This window comes from Crocodylus siamensis, chromosome 8 (genome assembly GCF_052110815.1).
Source record: "Crocodylus siamensis isolate JL-2025a chromosome 8, ASM5211081v1, whole genome shotgun sequence".
NCBI classification, from domain to species: domain Eukaryota; kingdom Metazoa; phylum Chordata; order Crocodylia; family Crocodylidae; genus Crocodylus; species Crocodylus siamensis.
Window position 1 is genome coordinate 19544221 of NC_143402.1, and position 21222 is coordinate 19565442.

A 21222-nucleotide genomic window follows, 5' to 3' on the forward strand; every position below is an offset into this window, starting at 1 on the left:
GATATTGACATCTAGCTCCCGGTTTGATTCCCCTGCTCTCTGATCGCTTCCCCCAGCTCTCTGATCATTTCCTCAGCTTTTCCCGGGGGAGGTGCAGCCCCCGATCTGCACACAGGGTTTCAGCAGGCTGCTGCTGCAGGCTAGGGCCAGCAGCAGATGCTTGGCGGAGCTCGCGCTGAGCGCCAGGAAGACTGTACTGCTGCCACTGGCCCCACCTTGCAGCAGCAGCCTGCTGAAACCTGGCACGCAGATCCAGGGGCCTGTGCCCCCCACAAAGAGCTAGGGAAATGATCAGAGAGCTGGGGAATCAAACCGGGAGCTAGATGTCAATATCAGAGCAGTCCTTCCCCCCTCGTCCCCACTCTTTTCTCTCCCTCTCCTTAATTCCTGTTTATCTGCAAACAAGCCTGGCTTTGAAACTGCACTCCCAAGGGAAGAGCTGAGGGAATGAACAGTGAGCTGGAGAATCGAACCAGGAGCTCCAGCTGACAGGTGGATCTGCCCCAGCTCCAGGACAGTGTGCAGCAGCCTGCCAACCTGCAGCACACCCATGCCATGGTGCAGCTGCTGCATGGGTGCCAGGCAGGAGCGGGAGGGGGGGAGCGATCCCCACTGCCCCACACTGCGTGCAAGGGGGGTTCTGCCATGAGCACCCAAAGGCCCCAGTCACCGCTGCCAGAGCCAGTGAGTGCATTGCTTTTTTTTGCTTTTTTTTTTTTAATTCTGCACACCAGCTGTGGAGCACGCAGATGAAAGCAGGCTGTTGCTGCCAGCTGGGGCCAGCACCAGCACCCGAGTCTGCCTCACGCAGCCCACGCTAAGTGCTGGGAAGAATCCTATGCAGGCACTGGCCCCAGCCAGCAGCGGCAGCCTGTTGTCATCCCGCAGGGAGATCCAGGGGCCTGCGCCCCCCAGGAGGTGTCTGGCACAGCCCCACAGCCCCCTGGATCTGCACACAGGATGGAGCATGCTGCTGGCAAATGATACTAGTTTTGCTTTGAACAGTTTGAGATGCAGTTTCACAAAAGCCCCTGTACCTACCTCCTTGAAACTTGGCAGGCATCATGCTACCAACCCTGCAATTTTCACCTGAATTAGGCAAGAAATGACAAAGTTATAGGCATTTTCGTGATCCCCCATTATAGCCTATGGGCGAAACGTAACGTGTTGAAACAGCGAAACAGTTTTGACGAAACAAAATGGAACAGTGCTTCAAAACAGCGAAATGAAATGCTGTCCCTTCGAAACAGTGACACGGAAGTCAAAACAGAATGGTGCTGTTTCGCACAGCCCTAGCAACTATTTCTGTCATGACAAACAAACCTACAGCTGCCAAGTCCTTTCTGAAACTCATATTCTGGAAAGGCAGCTGATTGTATAAAATTATACAAAGTGAGGCAGCCACTGAAGAAAGCAGCAACAGGAGAAGCATTAAAATAGTCTCGGTTTGGATAAGCACCTGAATATTCAGATGTTGACTTGAATATCTGAACTCCTGGGTGTAGAGAATTAATGTGCTGTAACCGCAGGCACAGCCGGTGAGCCAGGCCTAGAATTCTGATCTCGCAGAGCTGTTTAACCAACAGCAGTACAAGACTGCTTGCCACCTTTTTGGGTTCTGTCACTACAGGCCAAACTCATTCTCCCTCAGTGAATTTGGGCTGCTAATCTCATTTAAGCCAGTTGCCTCATATCATGGTCCATTGCTGATCCCAACAGGGAACTTCAGAATTCATGGTTGCTTGCCCATTCTTCCCTCACCCTGATGCTAAAGAGGCATGACAGCAGTTATTCAAGAAATAACATCATCTCTTTTTTTGCTCATTCTCCAATAACTCTTCCGTGCTAATGCCATCCACATTAGCATCAGATCGATGAGACTTAGCATATATATAGCACAGTCAACAATATAGCAATTGAGGCACATCCTACCTAAACACACCACCCGAAAGCTTGTGGAGGAAAGGTCTTCCCTCCCCCAGTTTGCCATGTTGGCAACTAAATAAGGGCAATGCTGAATCTGGTCCTAAATTGCTTTGCTCATTAAAGGCAAGTAGCACAGCTGTTTCTGAGACTCCCCTCAATATATAGAAAAATCAGCGAGGTAGCTGGTATATCTGTCATGATGAAGGCAATTCAGACTCCTATCATGATAGAAACTAGGGATCTCTCTCAAAGGGTCATGCTCACACAGGACAAAAGTCCTGAAGAATAACATGCAATAACCCCAACTTCTGGCAAGCACATGGCATGAGATCACTGATGGCATTAGGACAATTCAGAGCTCAGAGTAAACGCTCTACACAAATGGAGATAAAGTCTCCGCTCCCAAACCCAGGAGGTTTCACTTGCAAAGATGGAGAATACCTTCTCTAAAAGAAAAAAGTACTTGGATTTTTTCTGTCTTTGCAAAACACTTTGGAAAGCAGTAGTCACATAAATATGTCTCAGAGATAGCTTCAATGACAGTAATGAACCCAAAGGACATATGGTAATAAAAAGCAGAGCAAAACTACAGATGATTTGAAATTTCACAGTTTCCCCCATCTGTGAGAAACACTTAGCCAAAGGGAAGGAAGGCCCATTGCCTATGTTAGGTCATAAAACCTCTGATTTATATCGGAGGGAAACTAATCTGGGGGGACAAGGTTAATGCTCCATTTTTTATATTGCAATAAAATAACTCAAACTAATTGAAAAAAAAACTGCCGCTAAAGAAACTGTTCTGGCTGCTAGAAGCTTTTACTAATGCGTGTTGTTAGTTTCCCTGGCTAAGTATGCAGTAGATAAATGCCACCCCTGAAGCAGATAGAGAGATTTTTTAAACAATGCCTTACTTTATCGACTAGCAGCTGCTCAGCTCCAGGCTTCAGGGGCTTCCATCTCCTTCCACCATTCCTGCAATCTCTGCGCACCTCCAAAGTCTTTGAACCCAGGTCGTTCTCAGCTGCCAAGACAAAATCCACAGGATAAAGAAGGAATCATAAAAGATAAACACTGTGTTCTGGCTCAGTCTGTGGGTGGAGGCTGTTCCATCTAAATGAAAGAAACCAAACTGTTTGCAAGACACTTATTCAAGCTTTACTTTATTGTTTTTAGAAAAAGCAGAGTATGTCCCTGCCTATCCCACTTTGGATACTGCAGAAACTCAGGTGTAAATCAAGAGCTGAGGGCCAAATTCAGAAAGATGTAAGTGGGTAGGGGCAGTAGGGTAAGCAAGTAGTTTAAAACGCAGCACAATGCAGAAGTATAATCTGAATGTATTTGTACTGATGGCATGATAGCTCATGAATCAGAAGTGCTCCAAAGTATTTCTTCCAGGTCCCTGGCAATCTGAAGTCCTCAGCCCTTGTGATCTACAAGAAGTGACAAGCTGAAAGATAAAACTGTTCCTTTGGTCTATGCAAAAGGGAAACAGGCCATACTGTCTGCTAGAGAAGTCAGGGGGCTTTCACCACCCTAAGCTTTTTGGACCAGTCCACCCAAGAGTGCTATTCCCCTGCAATTTTAGGGTAGTTGCATCACTTACACCAAACCCGAATTTGTGCTTAGAAAGACCAGTGGTCCCCAGGGCATTCTTCCCTAAACAAGGGGTAAGCTGGTCTAAAGAATAACTTACCTGCTTTAAAATCAGTTCTATTTTTACTACTCAACCAGGAAGCAAACTCCCCCTCCCCTGCCTGTTCTGCCAGATTTGGCAAAGCACTCTGAAGCCATGAGAAGCAGGTATTTCCCCCTCTCTTTTTGCCACGGATCAGTTTGAATCATTTCCTCCAGTCCACCTTCCACAAAGCAGCGGCCTGGAGTGACACCCACCGGGAGAGAGAAGCTGTAGAAAGACACTATGTGTAGGTCCACAGCTGCTGCCAGCGCAGGCTCCTGAGTCAGCAGGCCGCATGCAGCTTGAGCAGAGCACTAGCAGCATGTAGTGCGTGTGTGTTTGCTTCCCTTGGGACCTACCATCCCTTTCAGGGAGAAAAGCATCTACAGAGAGTGGCTGAATTAGGGAAATTTTGTCTGAGATGTGCATCACTGATTTCCCTCCTCCCAGCCCATTGTAACACATCCAGACCACAGTTGTACCAGATGCTACTCCATGATGGTCATTTGACTCAGGCTTGCAAACAGAACATCAGATCACAATGCTGCTCTGACCTTCAAAGGTCAGATAGGGACAGTGGAATGGGCCAATGACCAGATAGACTGAAACCCCTGAGTCCAAGCAGTTCTGAACTCTGGAAGAGTAGAGATAGGAGTCAAAATCTCAACTTGGCAGCCCAGCTCAGCTCTGCCTTGCAGTGGGGTGGCACGCTCTCTGTGTGGTGTGCATTTCAGTAGGACCTACCAACTGAATCAGCCAGACCTTAGTAAACAGCCACAGAAAAGGACCCATTTCCCCTCTATGGTGGGAAGCGGGGACAAGGATTGTCTTTAAAATCTGAAGCACAGTTCAATGAACCTTGATTTAACAGGTCTCTTAACAGTAGTCCTGCGCTGTGCTTCAATGGTTATGTACAAATGTTCAGCACACCCAGCCTAGGTTTAGGCAGTTTACCTTAACCGGGAGTGGCATGTGCAGGCATTCAAAACAGCCGGACATAAGTAACCTGGAGTAGGAGGAGGAACTGGTGAGACTGGGAGGGAAGGGTCTGGTGAGTTCATGGGGGGGAAGGGGAAGGTTGCCCAGTCTGGGGGTGGGGGACCAGGGTGATAAAAATAGCCTAGTCAGAGTTGGGGGTATGGGGCTGGGGTGAGTGGCTGGGCTCTCCCAGCCCCAGCGCTGTGTGCAGCATTAGCTAGACCAGGTTAACTCGTTCTTGACCTAAATTAGTGCACCTCCTGAGGTGAACTAACTTAGGATGGGCACACCATTTCTGGGTGATTTAAACCCTGTGAATTCCTGCATGAGTGGGCATTTACATCGACCTAATCCTGGTTACGTCAATTTAAATGTAATGCTTGTACATACCCTACAGTACTGTTCATCAGTGCTCAGGGGTGCTAGGACATAGGGCTTTGGCTTTTTAACTATGAAATTCAGTGCCATGGGTCTAATCTAGCTGCCCTGTGAAGTCAGTGGTGGAGGGGAATCCCAAGGTAAGGGGAAGAAGAGATCTGGAGTTCTGTTTCAGGGGAATGGCTTATTTCAGGCTGCTAAAGCAGGGAACCCAATATTTTACCAGTGTTACCAGGAGAATGATAACACTAGAACCTATTTCCTAAACACTCTCTTGACGTAGTCAGTCTGCTATTATTTTTAGCTGCTTGCGTTTCTCTTTCTAAGCTCTCAGAAAATCAAGCTGTAGTGCAAGCGTTGATTAAAGCTGAAGGATAACAGGCTTAAAACGCAACATGCAGCCACAGCAACACTTGCATTCTTAAAGAGATCCCCACCCCCGCCCCCACGCATGCTAGAGAAGCCTGTTTCAATACAAAAGAACAATTATATTAAGCTGCTGCTTCATCCATTCACTACCAATGCTTCTCATATCCGGTTGTGTTGCGACCATTCTCTAACACAGTGATTGTCAACCAGGGTAACACCCTTTTAAGGTCTAGCCTGGAGTGATGTGCAATATTAGTGCTGTTAGGTGTGCAAACACCTACACGTGATTCACAAGCTCAACCCAGAGATTTCAGATCGGAATCCACAGTAGCGGTCTTTCTGAGGTCTTTGAAATAGAAGAACTGCTCTATTATTTTTCCAAAGTCAACAAATGAATGAAAACCAAGAACTAGCACTTACTGTGGGGGGCCACAAAGAATAGTCAGCACAAGCACCAATCAATCATCACATCATCTCTGAACCTACAGTCAGTCAACCAAGATTTAACTGGCCACGCAGCTAGTGGATACTTTTCAACCATTTTTTAACTCAATAGGGTCACTGTGCCTCAAACCTATACCAATGGGGCCTTCGCAATGACAACATATGCCCTTGTGGACAAGTCCAAACCACGTCCCACATTGCTGACTTGTGTCCCTTTACTATCCTACCTGGTGACCTTCAGGCTCTTCTCACTGGTGATGACATTGCTTTAAGATGGCTGAAACAATATATGAAACCATATATGCAAAATAAATAAATATTGAGGGACGCCTTAAATCTAACAAGGGATGTCTTAAGTCTAAAAAGGTTAAGAGCAACTGGTCTAGCACTTTGGTGCAATCAGTGGTATATCTGGATGTACCAGGCGAGTCCAGCAGCATGGCTAGTGCCTCTCTACATCACCTTCCACATTCTTGGTGTTAGAAAAGAACCTCCGTCCTCTACACCTCAATCTTTTTACTCAGAGTTTATATACTGAATTATCTGCCCCTCTCCCCATCAGTGGAGTTCTGGTCCCACAAATGCATTCTATAGTGTTTTGTCCAATGCAGTTTTGAACATCCCCAGAGACAGGAGCTTCTATAGCTTCCCTTTCCATCCACTGTTTTACAGCAGAGTCTATTGCTCTATCAATTCCCTGATATTCTTTCTTTTTTCAATAAGAAAGCAGGTGTTGGATAGATGGGAATTTTTCCTTCTAATGTGATGTTCCCAGATAAATGTCTCATTTGGTTAAGATCTGAGTATGTTTATATCTTAGTTTACTTCTTACATGGCAGTATTCACAAAAGACTAAGAAATAGTGAGGGAGAGAATGGAGCAGAAATTACCCTGCATGGCAGGGGGATGTGAAAACTTGCCCATAGGTTGTTAAAAGGTTTTTACTCTGCACAGCCATTTTCTTCTTCAGCACCCCAGATATGGGGTTCATGGAAATTAAAGAAGGAAAATAGCCTTTCTTTCAGAACACGTTACACACAGGAAGATCCTCACTAGTCAGAGCTGAGCCCTGAACATCTGTAGCTGTTGCAACCTCCTTCCTCAAGTTCTAGATTTACAATGACCCCAGATGCATTTCCAAACCATATCTACTAGTCTCAACACCAGTGCTGTCCTTACCTTTTTAAGTGGCTGTTATGGTTAGAAGACAGATCTGACAACAAAAACAGTCAAACAAAGCAGTACTTACCACCAGTGCTCAGTAATAGACGTCGCCTCCAGCCCAGCTGATCCAACCCCATAGGTGTACTCTGGGAAAGGGGTAAAGAGCGACATCTGTCCAACAAGATTTTAAAAGGAGGTGCTTGTGGTGATGGATGAAGAGGATGACACAGAGGCTGGAAAGAAACAGATTGGGAGGCAAGGAAGAAAAAATTACTCACACCAGTGCTTGAGAAACATCAAAAAATCAGTCCTTTGACTGGAATGTGAAGGCGTGCACATTTTTCAAGATATTGGATCCATTTTACTATCCCCCTGCAGTTTCCAAACAAAGCAGTGACCTCTTAATTGCTTGAAATAGAAAGATTAGATTTTCTGGCCCAAGCAATTGATAAGAAAATAGAGACTTTCCTCTAGTAGGTCATTTCTAATACGGTACTTGAATTCAGACAGAGATGCAAAATTTTCAAAGGCACATAAGTTCTATCGACTTCCAATGGAATTTAGGCTGCATGGCCTCCCAGGCATTTCTAAAAGCCAAAAGAGTTAATAATGAACAAACATTGTTCCTTCTCAGCACCTCTTTGTTGGCCAACATGAAACAAGTAGTTGTTCATTCAGTCCTGCTGATAAATCTTAGCAATCACCCACAATCAGTGTTAATGGCCACCTTGAAAAGACAGGTTAATTAATGAATGGTAATTGAATGGAACTATAATGCCCTTTGGACTGGTCCCTTCTAAGTTTGGAAGACACACACAACTAAGGAACAATGTACATTTTGTACTGTCTTTGTTTCAGCCACAGTGAAAGAAAAAACAATACTCCCTGGTCCTGGCTAATAGTATCTAACATTACAAGTATCAACTACAAACATAATTTAATATTGCTAACAAACCAAGGACCAAGCCAAAAACTAAGGGAACTAGGATTTACAGGCAAAAAACAAACAAACCCAGTGCCAATAAAACCCTATCTAAACGTTAGCAATATTTGAGGTGTTGTGTATCATGTTAATATAACACCTATATAAAAGTGAATTATGTTAGTAGTAGAATCTCATCCCCTGAGTTCTAAAAATCTTACAACCACAGCGCCCTTGCCAGTCATTTGTGAGGGCCATATTAGATCTTTTCAAATACAACAAACTGGGTGCATCTACACATATGCTTTAATGTGCAGTAACCTATTCTACAGCTCATTAAAGCGGTGCGTAAAAAACATACTATTATGCTAATGTACAGTAAAATAGGCTACTGAGCATTTAATGTCACCTAAAAAGCATCGCTTGTGCTAATGCGCATTAGGGCAGCCTAACGTGCATTCATTTAGTACCTCACATTGGAGGGCATTGTGATACATGCTCCAGGGGTTGTGGGGAGCTGAGGTGCTTTAATTAGAGTGGCTCCAAGACCCACTCTAATTAAAGTGCCACAGTGTCTCATGTATCAGCATCCCCATGCTTCAAAATGGGGGTGGGGACATGTGAACTAAAGCTCATCCAACAAGTTTGTAAACATATGTTGCAGTTGTAGACTATCCTACTCCTTTAAGAATCAAATCCAGTAGCTTTTGCCTCAGTCAAGTCTCACCATGAATGCTGCATACCCCCAGAGGTTGGGGTGGGGGGCACCACGGAGGCTGGGGTGGGGGGCACAGAGAGCTCGTGCAGGCAGTGGCATCACTGTTGGTGGCAGGAGCATGGCGGCAGCAAGCAGGGAGCTCCCGCAGGCAGCTGCCGTGCTGTCACTGGGGGGGGGGGGGGAGTGGCAAGCGCCAACCAGCAGTCAGCGACCACCTGCAGACACCACCAGCAGTGTTGGTGGTGGACAGTGGCAATCATGGATCATCCACAGACGCCACTGGCAGTGTCAGCAACAAGGGGGGGAAGAGCCTTTTCGCAGGGGATGCATTGCCATACTCGGGGTGTGCATGTACCCCCTATGCATTGCCAATGCATCTCACTACAAGCATGACTGCTTTCCTTTTCTCAGAGATTCTTACTTCATACCATACTGCTCACATATTGCCTCTAGTATGACTGCAATAATGAGTTAATTGCCTACAGCTTCCCCAGCCATGCAAATCCCCTCATTCAGAACAGGGGGCTCCTCCAAAGAGTTTTATGTTTTTGTCTGAAATGTCAATTAGCTTCTTTCTGAGGTCAGATTCACCACTGATTAGAAAGGCCCCCCAGTTTATTTTTGTGAGCTTTACAAAGTTCAGTTCTCAATGGAAACACTTCTTTAGAGGTTCTGCGCGAGGTGGAGTATTATAGAAACAGGACCCAGATATATTTGTCAGCACGATTAGCTGGATTATGGTTTACACTTTTTCGGGAGTAACCGTCATTGGAACAAGTTATTGATAATATTTCTCATAATTATGCTTAGTGTATTCAGTGCATTTCCCAGGTTCTGGTTCTGGGTTATGTTTATACATTTGAGATGGGCCATAAATTTAGATCCAGAGTCAGATTCCAACAGTTCAAAATTTAGGGATGAAGAAAATGTGAATGTAATTTAGGATCTCTCTCTAGATTTTCATCCCAGACATCTGTGTAGTCTCTCTTACCAAACTAATTTCAGATTGTCAATTTTGACTGAAGGGATCACACAGGTAGAGCAAAGGTAACACCAGCAGTATCCTTGAAATTTGAGTCATAACCAGTCACATGCACTAAGGGCATGTCTACATGTGCACTTGAACATGCATTAGCCTATTTTAATGCATATTAAAGCATCACTTAAAAAGTGCTATTCAGTTAATGCACATTACAATAGGCTAATGTGCAACAAGCATCACTTAAAAACTGTGCTCTTTAGTTAATACGCATTAAGACAAGCTAATGTGCATTTTCGTAAGTGTGGAGACTGCTCCAATATGCCGTAATTAGAGGGTGTCAGAGCAGACTTCATTAGCTGGTTATCACACTCCAGCAGCCTCCTACATCTTGTGTATCAGTGTCCCCATACCTAAAAATGATGGTGCAGCCACTTGAACTAAAGCTTGTCAAACTTTAGTTCAAGCACCCCTGATGCCACTTAGTGTGGGGATGCTGATACACAAGGCCTGGTGGCACTTTACAGCAGCTCTTGGAGCCACTCTAATTGAAGCACTACCTGACTCCCCACCCTCAGAGTATGTGTAAAAATGCCCTAGAGGTACTAGATTTAATGCACATTAATTAAACTGTGTTAATGCACATGTAGACGTGGATATGCCTACTGTCTGTGAAGAACAACTTGAAACAAAAAGTGTCTATGCCATTGACTGAAGTACCCCTAACATGGAAAAGTATTCTGGTTATGCCTCAGTCAAGGCAATGCTGATCCAGACAAAGTAAGAATTAATCTTTTAAAACGAATAGGAGGAACAGTTATAACTCTTACTCTCCCAGCTAGGGACTAACTTTGATTATCTTAGTTAAGAAATATATCTTGAAACAGCCAAGTGTGAAGTGACATGTTGAAGAATGAGTTCATTTTCAGTATTTCACAATTCAAAAAAATCAAGCTTTTATTTTCATTCTGATAAATTGCTGGTCTCAGATATAATCTGTGAGCCAGGAAATTGGCAGAATTTCAGTGAACAATAGTCAGAAATGAACAGGAGATCTTCCCACTAAAAGTTTTTGAAGTAAATGAGAAATGGTCATCTGTCATCTTATATAGCATAACAATGGGATGCTGCAGCGGTTTTGTGACACCCTTCTGTGGCAGGAACACCCATCTGTCATAGAAAAGTCTGATCCCTGTTTTACACATAGGGAACTGAGGCACAGGCCACACAGTTAAATCCACATCTTCAAAGTTCAAGGTTACACACATACCGGACCACTATTCCTTTCCTGATTGCGGGGAGTGGGAGGGGGCAGAATGAGAGGCAGGTAGGTTTAATTTCAAAGTAAATTTACCAGCCTTTACAGCCTCATACACATACTGTGAATGCAAGGGGACTTGTATAGCCCAATAATAAGAAAGATTAATAGGAAGAGAGTATTGACATTTTATAGTTCATCACTGTTTTTGGTCTTGTAATGACCGGAGGTCATGTTTGGGATCAGGACCTCATTGTCTTGTGTTGAACACTTTACAAATATATAAGAGATGAAATTTTGTCAGCTTTCTGGAGCAGGGAACTAGCTCAAAGACAAGACAGAAGCACACACAGTTACATGGATTAGCCTTCAAATACTCAACCAGCCTTTGCATACAAAGCCTAGGCACCAACTGACAACATAATAAGAGTATTCCCAGAGAAGACACTTAATAGATGGTTTTTAATTTAAGATTTTGTTAGTGCCTTGTGGTTATTAAACATGCCGACTATCTGAAAATCAGAACAGCTTGGAGTTTTAATTCTTTTTTTAAGTAAGATAAGAAAGGTCACCTGCCAACATCAAAAGTCAGGATTTGGCCTTGGCCAGATCAATTTCCTGCCACTGAAATGGAATAAAGCATAACATAAAGGCTGGCGCCAGCAGGGTTCAGAAACAAAAGGAAGTGAATATCATATCTTGATTTGAAATGTCTCAAGTTGTTTTTTTTTTGTATAATCAAAGAATAATTAGTGGTACTCAAACAGAGAATGAGCCAGTTTGCTGCCATTTAGCATGAGCTAACTGAAGACCGACTCTTGGATAAGTACCTTGTTTCTAGCTACTGTGATTCAGCCTGCATGTTGCAGGCAGAATGAGAAAGGGGAGTGAGAAGCTATTGCTAGTCGCTGTAGCAATCTGAGCAACGTTACATGCAGGATAACAAGACAGTGCAAAATGAGGACCACTATCAGAACTTGCTGTACATTACCAGTGGTTTCTTGTCAGATTTAAGAGAAAGCAGCAGCCTCTGCCTGCTGTGAAAAGCAAATTGCACTAGCTACTAAAAAGCAAAGATAAGCAAAGCTACAAGATTGTGGCAGAACCCAGAACTCCACACTCCAAGTTCAGTGCTTTAACTACCTGGCTATGTACCTGCTACTGTACAGAACCTACCAGACCAGGCATCAGATGGATCAGGTATTTGCAGGGATAGAGACCTTCCTGCGCCTGTGAATTTTCCGGGTACTTCAACAAGGCATTTTTGAACAGGAGTTACATGCGCCACTCAGGAATTAAAATATTACCTGATAAGTAATGTTTGCTTGCATTGCCCATGCCCCCAGAATGTAGCACACGGGTAGATGGGCAGGGGGCACTACTGCTGAATCTACCTGCCAATGCAGGCTGCTGTCTGTGACATCTATTGTGGCAGAAAGGTAAGTCTGTCCCATACCCAACATTCACCAGCACTGAGTTGAAGGAGAGGCTGTTTCCCTGATGACCTTAGCAGCATCCAACACAAAATGAGGAACTACTCCATAGCAATCTTGGGCCTGACAAGATGACTCCCACCAACAGCCTTAAGCAGTATTCAGACGCTAATCTGATTAAGAGAGTGCTAGGTTCTTGCACCCAATGGCAGAAAAGTCAGAAGATATGTTAGTGTGTGATTTTTTATGACACGCATAGTGTCACCTTAACCAGGCACCTAGTCCTGGGCTGAAGACTTTACAGACCAGTCTGCACCCTGAGAGAACCTGGCTTTCACAGTTCTGGCTGACACATCCCACTGGACATATGCAAGAGACAACAGCTCCTTATTTACTGTGTGGAGCAAGAATTTTCCACTAAAGGGAGTCAAACTCTTTGGAGTGAGAATTCAAACTCTCAGTAGCTGGGAAAAAAGCATGGTCTTGTAGTTCCCTAAAAGCAAAATGCACTGATTACAGCAACAGCCAGCAGAGGGCACAAAAGGATCACAGTGAAGAGCCGCCGCACTTTGTGTAAGAGCGGCGTTTGCTACAAAACGAGAGTTGGGCTGAAGTATTCAATTCCCAGCAGAACCCAGGATTAGATTAGGTCTGTAGAGCAGAAATGAACCTAAACCAAAGTGTCAGATCCAAACGCCCCTGGACTGGTGTTGGCCTTATAAGTGCACACATCAATTTTTCAGTGGCTCCCCATGTAAATAGAGAAGAACCGATATTACTGAGCTATAAACTCACCCTATTTCCCCCAGAAGCTAAATTGGTTTGATATCCTGAGGGGAATTCTGCAGGTTTTGAGCTTATGTCTGCTCTACACTATTCTACAGCCATGACACTGAGGTACTGCCTCTTCCCACCCAGCCACCACCTTAAGTTGCTGGAGAACCAAACTGCTGGGTGTGGCTGCCACCAGAAGGCATTGCTTCTTCCATTAAAGCTAGTTTGGGGTGGGTAAAGTGAGTTTCTTTGCTGAAGATGGCAGCTTTCATAAGTTTGCAGGTCCTCAAAATGAGATCATAGCATCACAGGAAAGTAAGGTTGGAAGGGATCTTGTGAGGTCATCTACTCCAGCCCTCACCCCAAGGCAGGATCACCCATGACGAAAGGCATCCCAGCTAAGTGTCTATCTAACCTGCCCTTGAAAACATCCAAGGATTCCACAGTTTCTCTAGGTAGCCTGTTCCAATGCTTGACCACCCTCATGGCTGGAAAGGTCTTCCTAATCTCCAAACAAATTCCCCCTGCTCATTTTAAGACCATTGCTCCTAGTCCTGTTCCCTATGGCCATAGAGAATATTTTATCTCCATCCCCATTGTAGTTGGCTGTTATCAAATCTCCACACCCTCCCCACTGCAGTCTCTCTTCTCCAGACTAACTAACCCTAGTTTTTCCTTATAAGTCTTACTTCCCAGGCTTTAATCATTTTGTCACTCTATAATGGATTCTTCCCAACTTGTCCACATGCTTCCTGAAGTGTGGAACCCACACAGCATGGCAGGTGAGGCCTCACCAGTGCTGAACAGGATGGACAAATAACTTCTCTTTATTTGCAAGCGACACCCCTGTAAATACAACCAGGATGCTGTTGGCTTTTTTTGCAACAAGTACAGACTTGGCTTACATTAATCTTGGTTACGTTCAAAAAGTCTGAGCCTGAATTGATTCACTGTTTGCAGATTAGTCTAACATGGCTAAACTAAATCAGTTTTGTAACCAGACAGACATCCCAGAAATGCAGACACATACCTGCAGTGGCTCAGGCTACAAGCTAGGGGGTGCTAGAGCAGCCCTCCCTTCCCTTCTACAGGGCTGAGCTGAGGGGGGCATAGCCAGTCACAGGCAGAATGCTCTGCACCCCCCCAACAGCCTAGCAGGGAATGTTTATCACCCCTAACTCAGTGTTTATCAACTCGTTAAGAAAACAAAGCCTCTCTCCATTAATGAATGGAGCTCTTCTTAAACAGCTCTTCCAAGGAAGAACATTAATCTACCTATTGATGAACTCCAAAAAGCCTGTCTGCCTGTCCTCTCCCACAGCATGGACTGTAGCCAGCAGGTGGTATGCTAGCTAACGCTGAGGCTTCTGTGTAAGGCAGAGGGGAGGGGGGAATAATCTCCGCTTATCTGGGAGAAGCCAGGCAGGTGCTCTGGGCCTGCACGTCTCTGCTGGACCTCTGGCCTGGGAGCAGAGGGGAGAGGCCAGCTCTGCTATGGAGGTCCAGGGCCTTTGTGCATGTTTGGATGTTTAAATAAGTTGCTTTGTGGATATTTGCTCTGTGTAGTTCATCTTCAGAGAGGTCTGGAAGGTCATTGGCAGGCTTCCCACAGTATTTCTTACTTCCTGTCTTTACAGTAGCAGGACTGAAGTTGGATCCTACCAACCCTTCCCTCCCTGCTCCCCCCAACATGCTGCCCAAGAGTTTCATCTTGCATCTAGCCCCTTCTTTAAAGGAACAGACACCACTGAAGTGGTAGTGAACACAATTTTATGTACCAAGAAGAGTGAAGAGTGGGTGCTGACAGAACAGAGTCCTCTGCTAATGTGATGTTTCAGTTTAACCATTTCCGTTGTGCACTTATTTTGGAAAAGGACATTTCCAATTGCCACTCCCCGGCAGGAGAACCCCCAGATGCAAAAAAGTATTTTGCATAGGAATGTCAGACAGGCTGTGTACACCCTTCAGGTCCAGCACACACTGCCGCTGCCTTCCAGCCTCTTCCTCCTTTGGCCCGATTGTTAATTGCTCTGGCCTCTGTTCTGCTCCTGCTAGCACACTGGATAACTATAATTACTTCCAGCCCTCAGCAGCTGCCTATCTAGGTTTGAAAACCTGATTGCAAAGTAACATAAGCCAAATATTTTCCCTTTCACCCCTGATATTCTTTCAACAAAATGTGAGGCCCAGAGAAGCCTGAGTCCGGAAGACACAAGAGTCAATAGGTTGTTACTATTATCAGCAGAGCAGCAGATGCTACAGGAATTCCAGAGGGAGCTTCCTGTCCAATTATCTCTGGTGCCATGTTTGATTAAGTTTGTTGGTAATATTTGTAAGCTACAGGAGGTTAGCCTCGATCAGAGGACTTGCCATGTATCCTGTTCAGGCAGCTGACCTGGGAAATCATTTAGATTTCACTATAAGAGCCCTGTGTTTAGACATTCAGCCATGGCAAACAGCTAGCTCTGCATTTTAAGAGATGAAGCCACACAAGAAATGTAATGCCAATTTTTCATCTTTGCTTTTCCCAGAAAAAAAATATTCTGGTCACCTGGTAGATAATGTTAACTTCCTTGCTCTACTCCAGCATATTTCCCCATCAGAACATTATTTACCAAGCCACTGCCCTCATTTCACTCACGGGCCATAAGAAGTGAGTTATTCAACAATTAATGGATTGCTCTCTATTGTTGGATTACCCAATGCATCCCTTTTTAAGTGTCTGTAATAAGACATCAAGCCAGCCTTAATTCCATGTATTGTATAGCAATGTACACACTGACAGCATTAAAGAATTAATACAGGACCAAATATAAAGGCCATACCCATTTCAGCCTGGGCTCACAAAGCCAGAGGTTTCTGCCTTATTATTTCAAATCTGCCATCCATTACTAACACTTCCCTTCCTGGCTGAGAGTATCACAACTCCCTTTTCCACAGTCTAAACACACCACCTCCACAATCTATGGTCTCTACAAACCCTGCAGAAGAGAAAGTTGAATTGGCCAGAGTTCCCAACCTGGCATGTCAAAAAATGTCATCCTTCCTGGCTCAGGTAGACTAGTATTGGCCTTGTGAAGTGGTTGACTCAGCCCAGTTCCTAGACTGCAATGCTTTATGGAAAACTCAACAAAGGAGCTCGTGACTGAATGGATCACATACATTGGTCATCCTTCTCAACTTAAAAGCTGACTGCTCAAGGAAAGGTTGAGGGACATCATCATGTAACAATGAAGGGCAAGCTCACACTACTGCTCTTGCTCATCTCTATAATAAATAGGAAGATACATAGGAACTCAGTTGTTTCTAAATATCTTGGGTTGGTTTTTTTGGTTTTTTCAAAATGAGTTAGAAAACATTTTTAAACATGCCCTATCAAGAGTCAGGTTAGAGCCAAGACTTTCAAAAGGGGGCTAAATGATTCATGCACCCAACACACACTAGCTTTCAGATGGAGGTAGACACCTCTCAGACTATAATCTCTTAGAGACAGAGTCCACCCTTTTGCTCTGTGCAGAGCAGAAGCTCTCTTAGGTCTCCAGGAAATGCCAAGAGTTAAGGTGAAAAGTAAGGTCCCGAATACAATTTATCCACTGACATCCACTTAATAGCTTAAGCAAACTTCATTTTGAATGAAAAGAAGTAAACAATACTTTATTGAAAATAATACAAGCTTTTCTCTATGTTGGAGTAATGTTGACGTGATGTTGTTACCATGATGGTCCACAAGCTTCGTTCCATCTGCTACTTTGCTCTGTTTCTCTCCCGGAGACCTGAGGACGGGTACTATAAAAGCTCACATGTGTCTATCCCAGCGGTGCAGTTGGCCCAATAAAAGACATCACCCTGTAACAGAGACCCTGGGGCCACGAGCTCTCTGTTCCTTTAAGAAAGAAGCAGCCCAGAGAGGGAGTGCTGCAGGCCAGGCAGGGTGCAGCAGCTGTAGGGTGTCATAGCAATCAGGCAATGAAGCCAATTAGCAGGCACCTGCAGGCTGCTCAGGGTAGCCTCCTGACCGAAAGGGGCAGGGCCCTGGAATCAAGCATATGAGCCCAGTGCCTGAGCTATCAAGTTAGTCTAGCCGCGCAAACCACAGGGGTAGGCACTCTTCCCCAAGACAGCTACCAGGGGACGCTAGACTGACTGTTCTGCTGCTTGCAGATACCCAGTGAGGCTCAGGGAGCTCACAAGGAGCCCAGAGCCAGGAGCTATGCCAGCATGAGAGATGAGGGAAGGTTTCCCAATTAAAGGGGCAGAGGACTGCTTCTCCTTCTGTGTTAATGTTGGTGGGCCCAGAGGGGACTGTTTATATTACAGTCTGGGAGCTTATTGTCTGAGCTGCAGCTTAGCACTGGCAGTTTGGGTTATGACTAAGGAAGGGGTGGGCAAAATAGTGCATTTGGCCAGACTCCATTTCCCAGCAGCCTCTGCCTGTGTGGCTGGGACCAGTTTTCATGGAGACCCCAGCAGCAGCTGCACTGTGATAGTGTGAGGCTGGGGTTTCCATGGAGACCAGCCCCAGCACCACTGGCAGGGCATGCAGCAGGGTGCAGAGCTGCTCTGCAGCTGGGCTGGGATCTCGTGGCAGTGACAGCATGGTTCAGAGCCAGGGCAGAGCCATGATCTGCAGCCTTCACACCCCAGGCAGGGACATGCAGGTAGCTGATCATGGCTCTACCCCAGCTTCTTGCAGCTCAAGGCTCTGCCCTAGCTCTGGATCACACTGTCACTGCCGCAAGTTCCCAGCTGGGCTCTGGAGCAGCTCCCTGCCCTGCCGCACACCCTACCAGCAGAGGCAGCACTAGGAGGTTTGGGGGGAGCTATAGCCACCCCAAAAATTCCCCATAACCCCCTGTAGCCACCCCTCCCAGAGGTCTCACTGCTGCCCACCCTGTACAGGAGGCAGCAGCTGAGCCCTCCCCACTCCCGCTTGCAGCATAGCCTCTCCTTAATCCCCCCATCAGGAAGATACTGGCGCCATTACTGCTGGGGCCGGTCTCTGAAAACCCTAGCTTCACATTATCACAGCATGGCTGCTGCTGGGGTCTCCATGGAAACCAGCCCTAGCCACATGGCCAGGGGCTGCTAGGAAATGGAGTCCACTGCCAGCTGGATCTAGCCAATGGGCCAGATTTTGCCCACCCCTGCTGTAAGGGATGGTATACAGCGGTCCACCCCTAGTGCCCAAGGGGAATGCATTCACCTTGAGCCCTGCCAGGGGCAAGCTCAAGGCCTGGGCAAGTGCATGGGGCCACAGAGCCAGACGAGGGTAAGGGGCCCAGCACATGAGAGGGCTAGACCAGAGCCAGTGCCTCAAACCCAGGTCCAATTCAGTTGGCCCAGGCTAGAAGGCCTAGCTAGAGGAAAGGGATGGCAGCTGAGGGCACTGAAGCCTCAGTAGGAGACAGTGATGATCTAGCAACACCTGCGAGGCTTGGGGCATGTTGTAGGGAAGGAATGGAGCCATGTAATTAGCCCTTAAGGCTATAGGTGCCCTGCAGTGGCACAGTTAAGAGAGGCCCAGCAAGGGGCCTGGAAGTAGTAAGGCCCAGCAAGGGGCCCAGGAGTAGTGTAGCTGCAGCCAGTAGTGTGCCAGGGAACGGCAGTGGGGATACAGCTGGACTGGGGCCCACGCTAAAGCCTGTGGGCAGCCTCCCTTTTAATCTTATTATTATATCAAGGCATGGCAGGCATGACAGAAAGGAAGGCACCCTAGATGCAGAGGGAGGCACATTTGTGGAGCCACCAGGGGGCATCACAGCCGCCTCAGGACTCTGATGTGCTACACACCCACAAGAATTCTTGCTTCTCTCTGCACTGGAGCTGTTTTTGCTGCAGTTGCTCTTTCCTTGGGCACATGGATGTTAGTGATGTGGCCAAATGGTTTTTAAGTTAACAGCTCTCAGGATTTGTATTCATAGCTCAGATATAACATAAGCCAACTGCTTCCTTTAAAGCCTTCTGGGTGGCTTTAAAAGATACAAACTATTGCCATTATCTGTGAATGATGCAATGGTCTAATTCACCTGAAAGCCCAAATGAGCTACATCAAAACCAATTTTATCTGCAAACCTTCTAGGCCAAAGGAAGGACTGTGTAATTATAATTGTATAACTTCTTATTGCTGCAGCATTATGGTAGAAATTGGTCATACCTTTCCATTATTGAGTTCACCAAAGGAGACAATTGTACAAAGGTTCAGTTTGAGCTGATGGCACGTTTCATCGCACTCAAAGTGGTCCGCTCTGTCTGGTCCCTCAGTGGAATTTCGTTCTCCAGCTGAAACTGTTTCACGCTCTCTGGTAGGGGTGTCCTCTGGTTCTACCACTTGCTCATTGCCTTTTCCATATTTTAAAAGAGTAGGTGTCGAGAGATCCCACATAGCACTGCCCAGGTCTTGAGCATCCAGATTACTCTTGGAAAGATCCTGCACATCATCTGGAACACTACTTGGCTCATAGACATCCTCATCACTGATCAGCCCCAAGGCAAGTTCATTATCACTTGGCACTGGAGAATCCTCATGATTGCTTGGCTCCCAGGCATCCTCTGAAGCACTACTTAATTCCTGGGCACCCAGGACAGTTTCAGACAAGTCTTTCAGGCATACCTCAGTATTTCCCAAATCCTGGGTGCCTAAGTTTTTATGGCAAGGATCTTGAACATCTGCTGGAGAGCTGCCAAGGTCCTTAGCATCTAATTTAGCCAGAGGCATAGTTAGGCCTTGCATGTTGAGTGAGGTACAACAGTCATCCATAAGTTCAGGCAAGGGGGAGGTAGGTGAAACTGGCTCAAGGTGAGAGAGGGATATTTCAGTAAAAGTATCATTCTGACTGTCTGGAGCAGAGCAGCTAACTTCTTGGGATACTCCTGCATGTACATCCAACTGGGGTAGTTGTTTCTGCGTTGAACTTTCAGAATTATGATGATCCCAGACCTCAGCATCCACAGACCATAAAGGTATTCCGGTTGAAGAGAATTCCCTGGCATTTTCATTCTCAAAAACCAAAGACTCTTTGTGGGAGGAGGCGTCCTGCCTCTGGCTTCTGAAATTTGACTGAGATCTTTTCTCCTCCTGGGAAAACGGCTTTGAAGAGGCTCGCCACTTTCTAGCAGCATCAGCCATGCTGTTAAAGAACTTTAGGACGCCACCAAAATGACCCGCTTTCATTGCGTTATTTGATTTTTTAGGCTGGCTAAGATTCTGCTCACATCTCATATCAAAGTCAAAATGAGAAGTAGAATTATCAGTTATATTTTCTAAGTTCTGGAAATTGGTTTCAACCCTTTGATCTAGTAGCTTTGAATTATCTCTGCTGGTTAATGAAATTCCTTTCAGATAGTTCCAGACATCAGAGCTTTTTCCTTTTCTGCTCTCCTGTGAGAGCATAAGACACCTCTTTTGATTGTCCCCTTCTGTAATCACAGGACTCTTAAAGTTTTCAAAATTCAGAGACTCGTTTCTTCTAGCTCTCATCTTATGGCAGTTATTGTCACTATCTGCACCGTGTATTCTGACATTGATATCCCTGAGCCATTTATTTTCATTGGCATTAATTTCTGGAATGCTGATGTTTAACTCTACGTCTTCAAAAGAGGAATCCAAATCTTCAATGTACCCTGCATATGAATGACGGAAAGGCCTCTGACTGTCAGACAGTTTCTTAATCCTGTAGATTGCTCTTTGCCCATTGTCTAGTTGGTCCTCTTCAGGAATGCAGGCAACTTTTGCTTTGGATGCTCTCAAATCCACATTCTTAGGCATGCTGGAAGATCTCAGTTTTTTAAAGGATCTAACCCTCTCCATAAAAGACAGCTTGTGTTTTTCCTCTAAGGTCTCTGAGGTATCTCCTAACAAGATCATGGACTGGGGCCTTTTGTTATTCATGGAGGAACCTTTTTTTCGGCTAACAAAATTCCATAGCCGGCTACCCTTGGTTTTCTTTTTATACCTGGCTGCCTCTTCCTTTTCATTTTGGTAGTTGCCACTAAAGTTGCATGGCTCAATATCACAAATCTTTAATACTTCGGTGCTCCTCTCTGGATTTGCTTGAAAAACCTTTTTCATGTATCCATTGGACACCAGCTGAGGGTGAGAATGTCGGCAGCCCTCTACAATTTCCATAGTTCCAATTAGAAACTGTCACAGCACCATTGTCTTCAGATGATTTTCTTCATGGGGCTTAGGGAAAGAGAATAAAAGA

General features: G+C 45.5%; 1 protein-coding gene across 2 annotated transcripts in view; it reads right to left on the reverse strand.

Annotated features, from left to right (window-relative positions):
* Positions 1 to 21222, reverse strand: part of ARHGEF9 (Cdc42 guanine nucleotide exchange factor 9) — a 360924-nt gene that overhangs the window by 283342 nt on the left and 56360 nt on the right. For both annotated transcript variants that reach the window (XM_090059156.1, XM_090059155.1), the window contains 3 exons: positions 19173 to 21200; positions 7020 to 7167; positions 2838 to 2947 (listed from right to left, as the gene is read on the reverse strand). In XM_090059156.1, the coding sequence (XP_089915282.1) occupies positions 2838 to 2947; positions 7020 to 7167; positions 19173 to 21143 (2229 nt within the window). In that variant the 5' untranslated portion in view covers positions 21144 to 21200. The remainder of the gene's footprint in view (positions 1 to 2837; positions 2948 to 7019; positions 7168 to 19172; positions 21201 to 21222) is intronic.